The 13918-nt window shown below is 56.5% G+C and overlaps 1 protein-coding gene across 1 annotated transcript; it reads right to left on the reverse strand.

The window, feature by feature from the left end:
- Window positions 1–1709: 1709 nt before the first annotated feature.
- Window positions 1710–9615, reverse strand: SERPINE1 (serpin family E member 1). Its single transcript, XM_085045088.1, has 8 exons — window positions 9286–9615; window positions 7896–8129; window positions 5357–5551; window positions 4030–4228; window positions 3039–3139; window positions 2828–2914; window positions 2661–2744; window positions 1710–1876 (listed from the first exon to the last, which is right to left on the reverse strand). The coding sequence occupies exons 1-8, from the start codon at window positions 9545–9547 to the stop codon at window positions 1839–1841; spliced, it is 1200 nt and encodes a 399-aa protein (XP_084901214.1). The 5' UTR covers window positions 9548–9615; the 3' UTR covers window positions 1710–1838.
- Between the last annotated feature and the right edge of the window lie 4303 nt (window positions 9616–13918).

Here is a 13918-nt window from a genome sequence, read left to right on the forward strand (position 1 = left end):
GAAAGGGAAAATTGAATTTTTTTTTGGAGTGCGATGAAAGGTCTTGGGGACAAGAAAAATGTCAAAAATCGAGGGGGTTTTGCAGGATTTTGGGACTCCAGCACCCCAAAATCACCCCAAATCTATCCCAAATCTCCCCAAAATCACCCCAAATCTATCCGAAATCTCCCAAAATCACCCCAAATCTATCTGAAATCTCCCCAAATCACCCCAAAATCACCCCAAATCTATCCCAAATCTCCCCAAAATCACCCCAAATCTATCCCAAATCTCCCCAAATCCCAAAATCTGGTCGCTGAGGGACACCCGAAACCTTCAGAGTGCCCAAAACTGTTCAGATTCACCCCAAATCCCAAAAATTGAGGGGATTTGCAGAATTTTGGGACTCCAGCACACCAAAATCACCCCAAATCTATCCAAAATCTCCCCAAAATCACCCCAAATCTATCTGAAATCTCCCAAAATCCCAAAATCTGGTCGCTGAGGGACACCACAAACCTTTAGAGTCCTCAAAATCACTCCGATTTGCCCCAAATCCCAAAAATCGAGGGGGTTTGCAAAATTTTGGGACTCCAGCACCCCAAAATCTCCCCAAGATCTTCTCAAATCTCAAAATCTGGACACTGAAGGACACCCCAAACCTTCAGAGTCCCTAAAACTGCTGAGATTCACCCCAAATCCAGACCCCAAATGCCTCCCCTAACTTTCTGATCCTCCCACACCCCAAATTCATCCTCAGCTCCCCCAAAATCCCCCCAAATCTTCCCAAATCTCCCCAAAATCTCCCCAAATCTCCCCAAAATCTCCCCAAAATCTCCCCAAATCCAGACTTCGAATAATCCCGAAGAGTAGGATGGGACATTGACCCCAACCCCAGGACATGACTGACCCCAACCCCAAAATGTGGATGTTGACCCCAAATCTGTGACAGGAGGTTGATCCCAAAAATGGGACTGGATGGTTGGTGTGACCCCAACCCTGGACATTGACCCCAAATCTGGACATTGACCCCAACCCCAGGACACAACTGACCCCAAACCTGAGATGGGACGTTGACCCCAACCCCAAAGTGTGGATGTTGACCCCAAAAATGGGACACAACTGACCCCAAATGTCCCTGAAATGGGACATTGACCCCAATCCCAAGACGTGACTGACCCCAACCCCAAAATGTGGATGTTGACCCCAAATCTGTGATGGGACATTGATCCCAAAAATGGGACTGGATGGTTGATATGACCCCAAATCTGGACATGACCCCAAGCCCAGGACACGACTGACCCCAATCCTGGGATGGGACACTGACCCCAACCCCAAAATGTGGATATTGACCCCAAAATGTGGATATGGTTGACCCCAAACTTGAGATGGGACATTGACCCCAAATCTGGACATTGACCCCAAATCTGGACATTGACCCCAAGCCCAGGACACGACTGACCCCAAACCTGAGATGGGACATTGACCCCAACCCTGTGACAGGAGGTCGATCCCAAAAATGGGACTGGATGGTTGACCCCAAATCTGGACATGGTTGACCCCAACCGCAGGACACGAGTGACCCCAACCCTGAGATGGAACGTTGACCCCAACCCCAAAATGTGGATGTTGACCCCAAAAATGGGACACGAGTGACCCCAACCCCAAAAGAGGACACTGACCCCAACACCAGTTCTGGGGTTTGACCCCCAATATATTAAACTCTCCCCAATAAACAATAAATTACATCTTCTCCCAACCCCACAGACCCCACGGGACCCCCGATGTGGGGTGACATCGATCTGGGGTGACCCCGATGTGGGGTGACATCGATCTGGGGTGACCCCGATTTGGGGTCCTCAGGGCTCTGTCACCTGCCCCACGAAGAGGACGATACCTGTGGGGGGAGAGAGGGGTCAGGGAGCCCCCAGACCCCAAATCTGGGGGGCAGAGACCCCAAAATCCAAATTCCCGTGGGGCAGAGACCCCAAATCCCAAATCTGTGGGGCACAGAGCACCCCAAACCCATAAAAATGAGACTTAATCTCCCCCCAAACCCCAAATCTGTGGGGCAGAGACATCTCAAATCCCCACCCGAAGGGGCTGAACCCCCCTAAGTGTCCCAAATCCCCCCAAATTCCGCCCAAAAATCCCCCAAATCCCCCAAATTTCACCCAAAACCCCAAATTCCCCCCAAATCCCCAAAAATCCCCAAGTCCCAGATTCCTAAAATCCCCCAGATTCCTAAAATCCCCAAGATTCCTCGTCCTCAAAATCCCATTCCTAAAGGCCTAAATTCCCCAAGTCCCCTAAACTGTGCCCCAATTTCCCCAAGACCCCCCAAATCCCCCAAAACCTCCCAAATCCCCCTAAACCCCCCAAATGCCTCCAAATTCCCCTAAATCCCCAAAATCCCCCCAAAAAACCCCAAAAATCCCCCAAATCTCTCCAAATCCAAAATTCCCCCAAATGCCCCTCAAATGCCCCAAAAAACCCAAATCCCCCAAATTTCCCCCAAGTCCCCTAAACCCCCAAAATCCCTAAAATCCCCAAAATCCTCCAAATTTCCCAAAATCCCCAAATCCCCCAAAATCCCCAAATCCCCCAAAAATACCCCCAAATCCCCCAAATCCCTCAAAACCTCCCAAAAATCCCCAAAATCCCCCCAAATTCCCCCAAACCTGTGGGACGATGCCGAACGAGGAAGAGGAAGGGTCGATCCAAGAGGATTTCCAGGGGGGCCATGCGGGAATAAACCACCGCAGCTGCGGGAACAGGGGGGTGGTGAGACCCCCGAAACCCCCCGGGTGTCCCAGACCCCCCCCAGGTGTCCCCAAATGTCACCAACCCGACGCCGAAGCCACCTCGGTGCCGTTTTCTGTCACCTCCATCCTCACCTTCTGCAGGACCTGGCCGAGCGCCAGGTGTTCCTCACCTGGAATTGGAGATTTTGGGGGGTTTAGGAGCGCTTTGGGGACATCCTGACCCACCTTGGGGACATCCTGACCCCCTTGGGGACATCCTGACCCCCCTGGGGACATCCAGGGACCCCAACTGACCGGAGAGGGGGGAGAAGTCGGCGGCGTTGGGGTCGAAGAGGTCGATGACCCCCAAGGACTTGAGGGCATCTCGGAGGTCCCAGGAGGTGTCCAGGGTGAAGCTGAGGGGGTGGGGAGGTGACTTGGGGACACTGGGGGTTGTCACCAGGGTGTCCCCAGTGTCACCCCCCGGTGTTCCCAGGGTCGTCAGTGTCACCCCCAGTGTCCCCAGGGTCCTCAATGTCACCCCACGGTGTCCCCGATGTCACCCTTGGTGTCCCCAGGGTTCCCCCAGTGTCCAGCCCACCCCTCCAGTGTCCCCATTGTCCCCAGTTGTCCCCAATGTCCCCAGTGCCCCCAGGTGTCCTCAATGTCCTCAAGGTCCCCAGTGTCCCCATTCTCCCCATTATCCCAACTGTCCCCAATAACCCTAATGACCCTAAGTGTCCCCAATGTCCCCAATGTCCCCATAATCCCCAAATGTCCCCAGTGTCCCCAATGCTCCCTATGTCCCCAATGTCCTCAATATCCCCAATGTCCCCAGGTGTCCTCAATGTCCCCAATGTCCCCGATAAACCTAATGACCCTAAGTGTCCCCAGTGTCCCCATTCTTCCCATTATCCCCAAATGTCCCCAATGTCCCCAATGCTCCCAATGTCCTCAGTGTCCCTGGAGACTCCAACCCCCCCAGTGTCCCCAATGCCCCCAATGTCCCCCAAGGTCCCCAATGTCCCCATTCTCCCCATTACCCCCAAATGTCCCCAAACCCCACAATGTCCCCAAATATCCCCAGTGTCCTCAATCCCCCCAATGTCCCCAATGTCCCCAATGTCCCCATTCTCTCCATTCTCCCCAATGTCCCCAAATGTCCCCAAACCCCACAATGTCCCCAATCTCCCCATTGTCCCCAAATGTCCCCAAAGTCCCCAAATATCCCCAAACCCCACAATGTCCCCAATGTCCCCAAATATCCCCAAACCCCACAATGTCCCCAAAGTCCCCAAACCCTCACCGGGGCAGCACGAGCACGCGGTGGGCGGGGCTGAGGTTTGTCACCCAGCTGGTGACACTCCGAGCGTCCAGGAGCCTCGCCAGGGTGACAATGGGGACATCGCGGTCCAGGGGTGCCACCAGCAGCAGGGCCACCTCCCCCCCCGCGTAGGGGACATCGACCACCGTGTAGGGGACACCGCCGGGCGTCTCGAAGTCCCCTGGGGGTGACAAGGGGGAGTCAGAGGGGACACGGGGGGTGGGGGACACGGGGGGTGGCACAGGGTGACATTGGGGAACCCCAGGGTGACAGGAGGTGACACAGGGTGACAGGAGGTGACACGCAGGGACCCCCGAGGTGACAAGGGGTGACACGGGGAGCTCCAGGGTGACAGGAGGTGACACGGGGTGACATGGCGGGAACCCCCAGGGTGACACAAGGTGACATGGGGTGACACAAGGACATCCAGGGGGACACAGGAGGGACTCGAGGTGACACACAGGGAAACCTAGGGTGGCACAGGGGTGACAGGAGGTGACAAGAGGTGACACACAGGAACCCCCAGGGTGACAGGAGGTGACACAGCGGGACCCCAATGTGACAGGAGGTGACAAGAGGTGACAGGAGGTGACAGAAGGTGACACACACAGAACCCCGGGTGACACAGGGGTGACACAGGGGTGACAGGAGGTGACAAGAGGTGACACACAGGAACCCCCAGGGTGACAGGAGGTGACACGGCGGGACCCCAATGTGACAGGAGGTGACAAGAGGTGACAGGAGGTGACAAGAGGTGACAGGAGGTGACAGAGGATGACATGGAGTGACACCGGGAACCCTCAGGGTGACAGGAGGTGACAAGAAGTGACACAAAGGGAACCCCAGGGTGACACAGGGTGGCTGGAGGTGACAATAAGTGACAGTAGGTGACATGGGCAGACCCTGAGGGTGACACAGAGACCCCCAGGGTGACACAGGGGTGACAAGAGGTGACATGGGGGGACCCCAGGGTGGCAGTGGGTGACAAGAGGTGACACACAGAGAACCCCAAGGTGACTGGAGGTGACAAGAAGTGACAGGGGGTGACACACAGGGAGCCCCAGGGTGACAGGAGGTGACAGAAGGTGACACACACAGGACCCCGGGTGACACAGGGGTGACAGGAGGTGACAGGAGGTGACAAGAGGTGACACACAGGAACCCCCAGGGTGACAGCAGGTGACAAGAGGTGACAGGAGGTGACAGAAGGTGACAAGAGGTGACAAGGGATGACACACAGGAGGAACCCCAGGCTGCCACTAGGTGCCACCCGATGCCACCCGATGCCACCCGGTGCCACCACCCTCACCGCAGCTGTAGCGCCCCTCTCGGGCCATCATGGGGACAGCGACATCGCGGCCATCGGGGTGGCGGAAGGGACGCGGCTTGGTGGCCCCGGAGGGGAAGGCGGTGGCCCAAAGGCCCCGGAAGTGCTGAGCGCTCGCCAGGACCAGGCGGGTGAGGGGACTGAGAGCCCCGGGGGGGACAAGGCTGGACACGTGACCTGGGAGGGGACAGCAGTGTCACTCGGTGTCCCCCAGAGTTGTTGATGCCAGAAAAAAATCCATTGAAATCAGAAGAAATCCCATTGAAATCCCCCAAAAAAACTGCTTTAGAACCCAAAAAAATCCTATTGAAAGTCCCATTGAAAGCCCCAAAAAATCCCCATTGAAACCCTAAAAAAATCCCATTGAAACCCTAAAAAAATCCCATTGAAACCCCAAAAAATCCCATTGAAATCCCAAAAAACCCCATTGAAACCCCAAAAAAACTGCTTTAGAACCCCAAAAAATCCCATTGAAAGTCCCATTGAAAGCCCCAAAAAATCTCCATTGAAATCCCAAAAAATCCCCATTGAAACCCTAAAAAAATCCCATTGAAACCCCAAAAAATCTCCATTGAAATCCCAAAAAATCCCCATTGAAACCCTAAAAAAATCCCATTGAAACCCCAAAAAATCCCATTGAAACCCCAAAAAACCCCATTGAAACCCCAAAAAAGTCACCAAAACCCCACTGATTCCGCAAGAGGACCCCGAAATTAATAATCCCCAAAAAAATCCCCATTGAAAGCCCCAAAAAATCCAACTGAAATCCCAAAAAATCCCATTGAAACCCCCAAAAATCCTATTTAATCCCCAAAAAACCCCATTGAAACCCAAAAAAATCCCATTGAAATTGCAACAAATCTCATTGAAACCCCAAAAAATCCCATTGAAACCCCAAAACGTGTCAGAAAAATAATTAATAAAAAAAATCCCATTGAAACCTCAAAAGGGGTCAGAAAAATCACTAATCCCAAAAAATCCCCTTGAAACCCACAAAAAACCATTGAAACCCACAAAAAAACGCCATTGAAACCCCAAAAATCCCATTGAAAACCCCAAAAAACCCCTTGAAACCCCCAAAAAATCCCATTGAAACCCCAAAAAATCCCATTGAAACCCTAAAAAAAAACCCATTGAAACCCCAAAAAATCCCCATTGAAACCCTAAAAAAATCCCATTGAAACCCCGAAAAAATCCCACTGAAACCCCCAAAAAATCCCACTGAAACCCCAAAAAGTGTCAGAAAAATAATTAATAAAAAAAGAAAATCCCATTGAAACCCCAAAAGGGGTCAGAAAAATAACTAATCCCCAAAAAATCCCCTTGAAACCCACAAAAAAACAACTGAAACCCCAAAAGAGTCACCAAAACGCCCCTGATCCCCCAAAAAGGGACCCAAAATAATTAATCCCAGAAAAAACACCATTGAATCCCCAAAAAGGGTCCCTGGAACAATTAATTCCCAAAAAAACCCCAATAAATCCCCCAAAAGGGGTCGCAGGGATCCCCAAACTCATGAAATCCCAAAAAAAAATGAGTCCCCACACCCGTCACTCCCCAAAAAAGGGTTTCTCCCTCCAAAATCCCCCCAAAACCACCCAAATCCCCCCAAAAATGGGGTCCCTAAATTCATTAAATCCCTAAGAAAAGGAGTCCCGGGAATCCCCAAAATCATTAAATCCCATAAATGGGGTCCCGGGGGTCCCCAAATTCATTAAATCCCAAACAAACTGCTCCCGTCCCCAAACCCGACGGGGTTCCCCTTCCCCCAAATCCCCCCAAAATCCCCCAAATTCCCCCCAAAAAGGGATCCCGGGGACCCCCAAACTCATTAAATCCCATAAATGGGGTCCCGGGGATCCCCAAATTCATTAAATCCCAAACAAACTGGTCTCGTCCCCAAACCCGACGGGGTTCCCCTTCCCCCAAATCCCCCCAAAACCCCCCAAAATCCCCCAAATTTGCCCCAAAAAGGGATCCCAGAGGTCCCCAAAATCATTAAATCCCATAAAAGGTGTCCCGGGGATCCCCAAACTCATTAAATCCCAAACACACTGCTCTCGTCCCCAAACCCGACGGGGTTCCCCTTCCCCAAAACCACCCAAATCCCCCAAAAACCCCCCAAAATCCCCCGGGGGTCTCACCCTGGGTTCTCTCCCTGGGGTTCCCAAACTCATTAAATCCCCAAAATGGGGTCCCGGGGATCCCCTCACCCACCAGCCCCCAAAATCCCCCCAAATCCCTCCAAAAGCCCCCCAAAAATGGGGTCCCGGAGGTCCCCAAATTAATTAAATCCCATAAAAGGTGTCCCGGGGGTCCCCAAAATCACTAAATCCCCCAAAAATAGGCTCCCGGGGATCCCCAAACTCATTAAATCCCAAACAAACTGGTCCCGTCCCCAAACCCGACAGGGTTCCCCTTCCCCCAAATCCCCCCAAATCCCCCCAAATCCCCCAAAATCCCGCAAAATCCCCCAAAAACCCCCCAAAATCCCCCCAAAAAGGGGTCCCGGGGGTCTCACCCTGGGTCCTCTCCCTGGCCCAGCCGTTCAGCACTCTCCTCGCCCACTCGCCACGCCCGAAATCCACGCGGGCGACACTGCGCGGCCCCAGGGCTCGCAGGGCTCTGGCGACAAAGCCACCCCTCAGGGCGACACCGCGCGACACGAAGAGTCCCTGCGCCACCGCCAGGGTGTGGCCGGAGGGGTCCTGGAGGGTCCTGTGGAGTCCCCGCAGCGCGGCTGAGACCCCCGGGGCTGGGGAGGGAAACTGAGTCACGGCTGGGGACAGGGAGAGCGGGGTGTCCCCGATAGGGACGGGGACCCCAAAGTGACCCCAGTGGGGAAAGGGACCCCAAATCCCAACCCCTCAACGGGGACAGGGACCCCAAAGTGTCCCCAGTGGGGACAAGGAGCTCGGGGTGTCCCCGGTGGGGACAGGGAGCTCGAGGTGTCCCCTATGGGGACAGGGACCCCAAATGGGGACAGGGAGCTCGGGGTGTCCCCAGCAGGGACAGGGACCCCAAAGCCCACCCCAATAATGGGGACAGGAGCTGTGCCCGGTGGGGACAGGGACCCCAAATGGGGACAGGGAGCTCGGGGTGTCCCCGATAGGGACAGGGATGTCGGGGTGTCACCTGTGGGGACGGGGAGAGCGGGGTGTCCCCGATAGGGACAGGGACCCCAAAGTGACCCCAATGGGGACAGGGACCCCAAATCCCAAACTCCCAATGGGGAATGGGATCCCAAATGGGGACAGGGAGAGCGGCGTGTCCCCCGTGGGACAGGGACCCCAAATGGGGACAGGGAGAGCGGCGTGTCACCTATAGGGACAGGGAGAGCGGGGTGTCCCCTATGGGGACAGGGATCCCAAATGGGGACAGGGAGCTCGGGGTGTCCTCTATGGGGATGGGGACCCCAAATGCCACCCCAATAATGGGGTCAGGACCCCCCCTATGGGGACAGGGAGATGGGGACATGTCCCCTATGTGGACAGGGATCCCAAATGGGGACAGGGATCCCCCAATGGGGACAGGGATGTCAAGGTGTCCCCTATGGGGACAGGGACCTCACATCCCATCCCCAGGGGGGACAGGGACCCCAAACTGTCCCCTATGGGGACAGGGACCTCACATCCCAATCCCCTCAATGGGGACAGGGACCCCAAACTGTCCCCTGTGGGAACATGGACCCCAAAATGTCCTCTATGGGGACAAGGACATCAAATCCCCCCCCCCCCCGATGGGGACAGGGAGCTCAGAGTGTCCCCTATGGGGACAAGGACCCCACATCCAACATCCGCAATGGGGACAATGACCTCGGGGTGTCCCCAATGGGTACAACGACCTCAACTCCCACCCCCTCTTGGGGACAAGGACCCCAAAGTGTCCCCCCGGCTCCCCTGTCCCCTCACCGTCGATGCTGAAGCCGGTGGCTTCCTCCAGCTGTCGCCTGCCCCGCCCTGCCGTGGCCACCTGCAGGGCCACCAGCACCGAGGTGGCCCCGTAGGGGGCGAACGCGACATTGGTGTCACCTCGGTGTGCCAGCGCCGCCCGGAAGAGCCGCAGCCCGAAATCTGTCACCAGCTGCGACACCTGGCCGGGCTCCGGTGTCGCCGGGGCCACCAGGGCCACCGTGGCCAGCAGGGACATCAGGGACAGCAGGGCCACCCGCATCCTGGAGGGACGTTGGGGTCACTGGGGTTACTGGGGACACTGGGGACACTGAGGCAGCCCCGCCCCTCCCAGGGGACCCTCTGGGGGTGACCGAGGTGACACTTGGGGTGACACTGGGGGTGATTCCGGTCCTGGTGTCACCGCTAGTCCTGGTTCTGATCCTAATCCCAGTCCTGGTGTCACCCCCAGTCTCAATTCTGATCCCAATCCCAGTTTCTGTCCCAATCCCAATTCTGGTGTCACCCCCAGTCTCAATTCTGATCCCAATTCCAGTCCCAATTCCTGTTCTGATCCTAATCCCATTACCAGTTCCAGTCCCAGTTCCAGTTCTGGTTCTGATCCTAATTCCAGTCCCAATTCTGATCCTAATCCCGGTCCCAATTCCAGTTCCAGCATCATCCCCAGTCCCAGTTTTGATCCTAAACCCAGTCCCAATTCCAGTCCCAGTCCCGGTTCTGATCCTAAACCCAGTCCCAATTCCAGTCCCAGTCCCGGTTCTGATCCTAATCCCATTCCTAATTCCAGTCCCAGTTCCAGTTCTGATCCTAAAACCAGTCCCAGTCCCAGTTCCAGTTCTGGTTCTGATCCTAATTCCAGTCCCGGTCTCATTCCCAATTCTGATCCTAATCCCAGTTCCAGTTCTGATCCTAATCCCATTCCCAGTCCCAGTTCCAGTCCTGGTTCTGATCCTAATCCCATTCCCAGTCCCAGTTCCGGTTCTGATCCTAAACCCAGTCCCAGTCCCAGTTCCAGTTCTGGTTCTGATCCTAATTCCAGTCCCGGTCCCCATTCCCAATTCTGATCCTAATCCCAGTTCCAGTTCTTTTGTCACCCCCAATTCCAGTTCTGATCCAAATCCCTGTCCTGCTGCCGGTCCCAATCCCAATCCCAATCCCAATCCCAGTCCCGCTGTCCCCTCACCTCACTCCGGTCCCAGTCCCAGTTCCTCTGTCCCAGTATCAGATCTGGATTGGTCCCAGTGTCCCGGGACTGGTCCTGCTCTCACTCCCGGTGTCCCTGTCCCAGTGTCCCTGTCCCGGTGTCCCGGTCCCGGTCCCAGTGTCACTCCTGGTGTCCCAGTGACGTTCCTGCTGTTGTTCCCAGTGTCTGCTGTTGGTCCCGGTGTCGTTCCCGGTGTCCCGATCCGGATCTCACTGTCCCAATCCCGATCCCGGTGTCCCGATCCCAGTCCCGCTGTCCTGATCTGGACCTCACTGTCCCGATCCTACTGTCCCGATCCCAGTCTCAGTGTCCCGATCCTGATCCCGATCCCACTGTCCCGATGTCCCCGATCCCGGTGTCCCGATCCGGATCTCACTGTCCCAATCCCTGTCCCACTGTCCCAGTCCCAATGTCCCGATCATTGTCCCGGTGTCCCAATCCCGGTGTCCCGATCCGGATCTCACTGTCCCGATCCCACTGTCCCGATGTCCCGACCCGGGTCTCATCGTCCCGATCCCACTGTCCCGATCCAGGTCTCACTGTCCCGATCCCACTGTCCCGATCCCAGTCTCACTTGTCCTGGTCCCGGTCCCGATGTCCCGATCCAGATCTCAATGTCCCAATGTCCCGATCCGGATGTCACTGTCCCAGTCCCGATCCCACTGTCCCGGTCCGGATCTCACTGTCCCGATCCCGATCCCACTGTCCAGATCCGAATCCCGAGGTCCCGATCCGGGTCGCAGTGTCCCGATCCCACTGTCCCGATCCCAGTCCCACTATCCCGATCCCGATCTCACTTGTCCTGGTCCCTATCCCACTGTCCCGATCCCAATGTCCCGATGTCCCTATCCGGATCCCACTGTCGCTGTCCCACTGTCGCTATCCCACTGTCCCGATCTCGCTGTCCCGATCCAGGTCTCACTGTCCCGATCTCACTGTCCCGATCCGAATCCCGATGTCCCTATCCGGATCTCACTGTCCCGATCCCACTGTCCTAATCCCGATCCCACTGTCCCGATCTCACTGTCCCGATCCGGGTCTCCCTGTCCCGATCCCGATCCCACTATCTCGATCCCGGTCTCACTTGTCCTGGTCCCTATCCCACTTTCCCGATGTCCCGATCCGGGTCTCCCTGTCCCGATCCCGATCCCGCTGTCCCGATCCGGGTCCCACTGTCCCGATATCCCGATCCGGGTCCCACTGTCCCGATCCCACTGTCCTGATCCCGATCCCACTGTCGCTATCCCACTGTCCCGATCCGGGTCCCACTGTCCCTATCCCACTGTCCCGATCCCGCTCTCACTTGTCCCGATCCGAGTTCCGACGTCCCGATCCGGATCCCACTGCCGCGATCCCGATGTCCCGATGTCCCGATGTCCCGATGTCCCGATGTCCCGATCCCTTCCCGGCTCTGGACTCTCCTCCGGCCGCCTCTGTCCCTTTAAAGGGCGGGGCGGGGGCGGGGGGGACAAAGGGGGGGGGGATTTCCACTCGTGTCCCCCTCTTACGTCATCACCCGTGTCCCTTGTCCCTTCCCATGGCCCCTGTGACCCCTCTGTGACCCCTGTGACCCCCCAGTGTCACCCGTGACCCCCCGGTGACCCCCCACTTGTGTCCCCATGTCCGTCCGTGTCCCCTCAGTGCCCCCCGGTGACCCCACAGTGTCACCCGTGACTCCTTGTGACCCTCCGGTGTCCCCTGTGACCCCAGGTGTCCCCCATTGTGTCCCCGTGTCCCCCCATGTCCCTCTGTGTCCTGCTGTGTCCCCATGTCCCTTGTGACCCCTGTGTCCCCATGTCCCCGTGTGTCCCCCCAGTGTCCCCTGTGCCCCCCATGTCCCCCTATGTCCCCAGTGCCCCCCTAGTGTCACCCGTGACTCCCCTGTGTCCCCCCAGTGTCCCCATGTCCCTCTGTGTCCTCTCAGTGTCCCTTGTGCCCCCCATGTCCCCCTATGTCCTCATGTCCCTCTGTGTCCCCTCAGTGTCCCCTGTGCCCCCCCAGTGTCCCCAAGTCTCTCTGTGCCACTGCTGGGACCCGCTGTGTCCCCATGTCCCCATGTCCCCAGTGCCCCCCTAGTGTCACCCGTGACTCCCCTGTGTCCCCCCAGTGTCCCCATGTCCCTCTGAGTCCCCCCAGTGTCCCCTGTGCCCCCTATGTCCCCCTATGTCCTCATGTCCCTCTGTGTCCCCTCAGCGTCCCCTGTGTCCCCGTGCCCCCCAGTGTCCCCATGTCCTCCGTGCCCAGTGTCCCCATGTCCCCTCATGTCCCCTCTGTGTCCTCTGCGCCCCTCCAGTGTCCCCTGTGCTCCCTGCTACCCCCCCTTGTGTCCCCAGTGTCCCCAATGTCCCCAATGCCCCCCCCGCCCCGATTTTGGGGCTCCCTGTCACCCGCACAGGACGTGTCCCCCCCTTTCCCCCCCCCGAACCCCAATGTCACCCCGGGGTGACGCCAGGGCCTCTTCCTGCGGGGTGACGCGGTGACAGCTGCGGTGACACCGGGGTGGGAACAGGGAACTGGGGGGAAGGAAAGGGGGGAGGGGATGGTCTGGTGTGCCATAGAGACCCTATGGGACCCATAATCCCCCTGGGACCCCAAAAAACCCTATAGATACACGTGGGACCCCAAAAAACCCTATAGATCCCCATGGAAACCTGTAGACTCTCATGGAACCCCAAAAAAACCCTATAGATCCACATGGAATCCCAAAAAACCCCATAGATCCCCTTGGGACCCCAAAAAACCCTATAGATTCCCGTGGGACCCCAAAAAAACCCTATAGATTCCCGTGGGACCCCAAAAAAACCCATAGATCCCCTTGGGACCCCAAAAAAACCCTATAGATTCCCGTGGGACCCCAAAAAACCCCATAGATCCCCGTGGAACCCCAAAAAACCCTATAGATCCACATGGAAACCTATAGATCCCCATGGAACCCCATAGGTCCCTATAAAACCCCATAGACCCACATGGAACCCCAAAAAAACCCATAGATTCCCGTGGAACCCCAAAAAACCCTATAGCCCCCCATGGAACCCCAAAAATCCCTATAGCCCCCCATGGAACCCCAAAAAACCCTATAGATCCCCGTGGGACCCCGAAAAACCCTATAGCCCCCCGTGGAACCCCAAAAAGCCCTATAGATTCCCGTGGGACCCCAAAAAATCCCATAGATCCCCTTGGGACCCCAAAAAACCCTATAGATCCCCATGGAAACCTATACATCCCAATAGAACTCCATAGGTCCCTATAAAACCCCATAGACTCCCGTGGAACCCCCAAAAAACCCTATAGGTCCCCGTGGAATCCCAAAAAACCCCGTAGACTCACACGGAAACCTATAGATCCCCATGGAACCCCATAGATCCCTATAAAACCCCATAGACCCACATGGAACCCCAAAAAACCCTATAGATCCCCATGGGACCCCAA

The sequence above is a fragment of the Lichenostomus cassidix genome, unplaced genomic scaffold (genome assembly GCF_008360975.1).
Source record: "Lichenostomus cassidix isolate B80296 unplaced genomic scaffold, HeHo_3.0 HiC_scaffold_34, whole genome shotgun sequence".
Lineage (NCBI taxonomy): Eukaryota > Metazoa > Chordata > Aves > Passeriformes > Meliphagidae > Lichenostomus > Lichenostomus cassidix.

Excerpts from the sequence above, each read along its gene's own strand:
- SERPINE1 (XM_085045088.1), bottom strand. The coding sequence starts at position 9,547 with ATGCGGGTGGCCCTGCTGTCCCTGATGTCCCTGCTGGCCACGGTGGCC. Across the intron at positions 8,130-9,285 it reads CACCGGCTTCAGCATCGACG|CCCCGGGGGTCTCAGCCGCG; the intron begins GTGAGGGGACAG and ends TTCCCTCCCCAG. Across the intron at positions 1,877-2,660 it reads CGTTCGGCATCGTCCCACAG|GTATCGTCCTCTTCGTGGGG; the intron begins GTTTGGGGGAAT and ends CTCCCCCCACAG.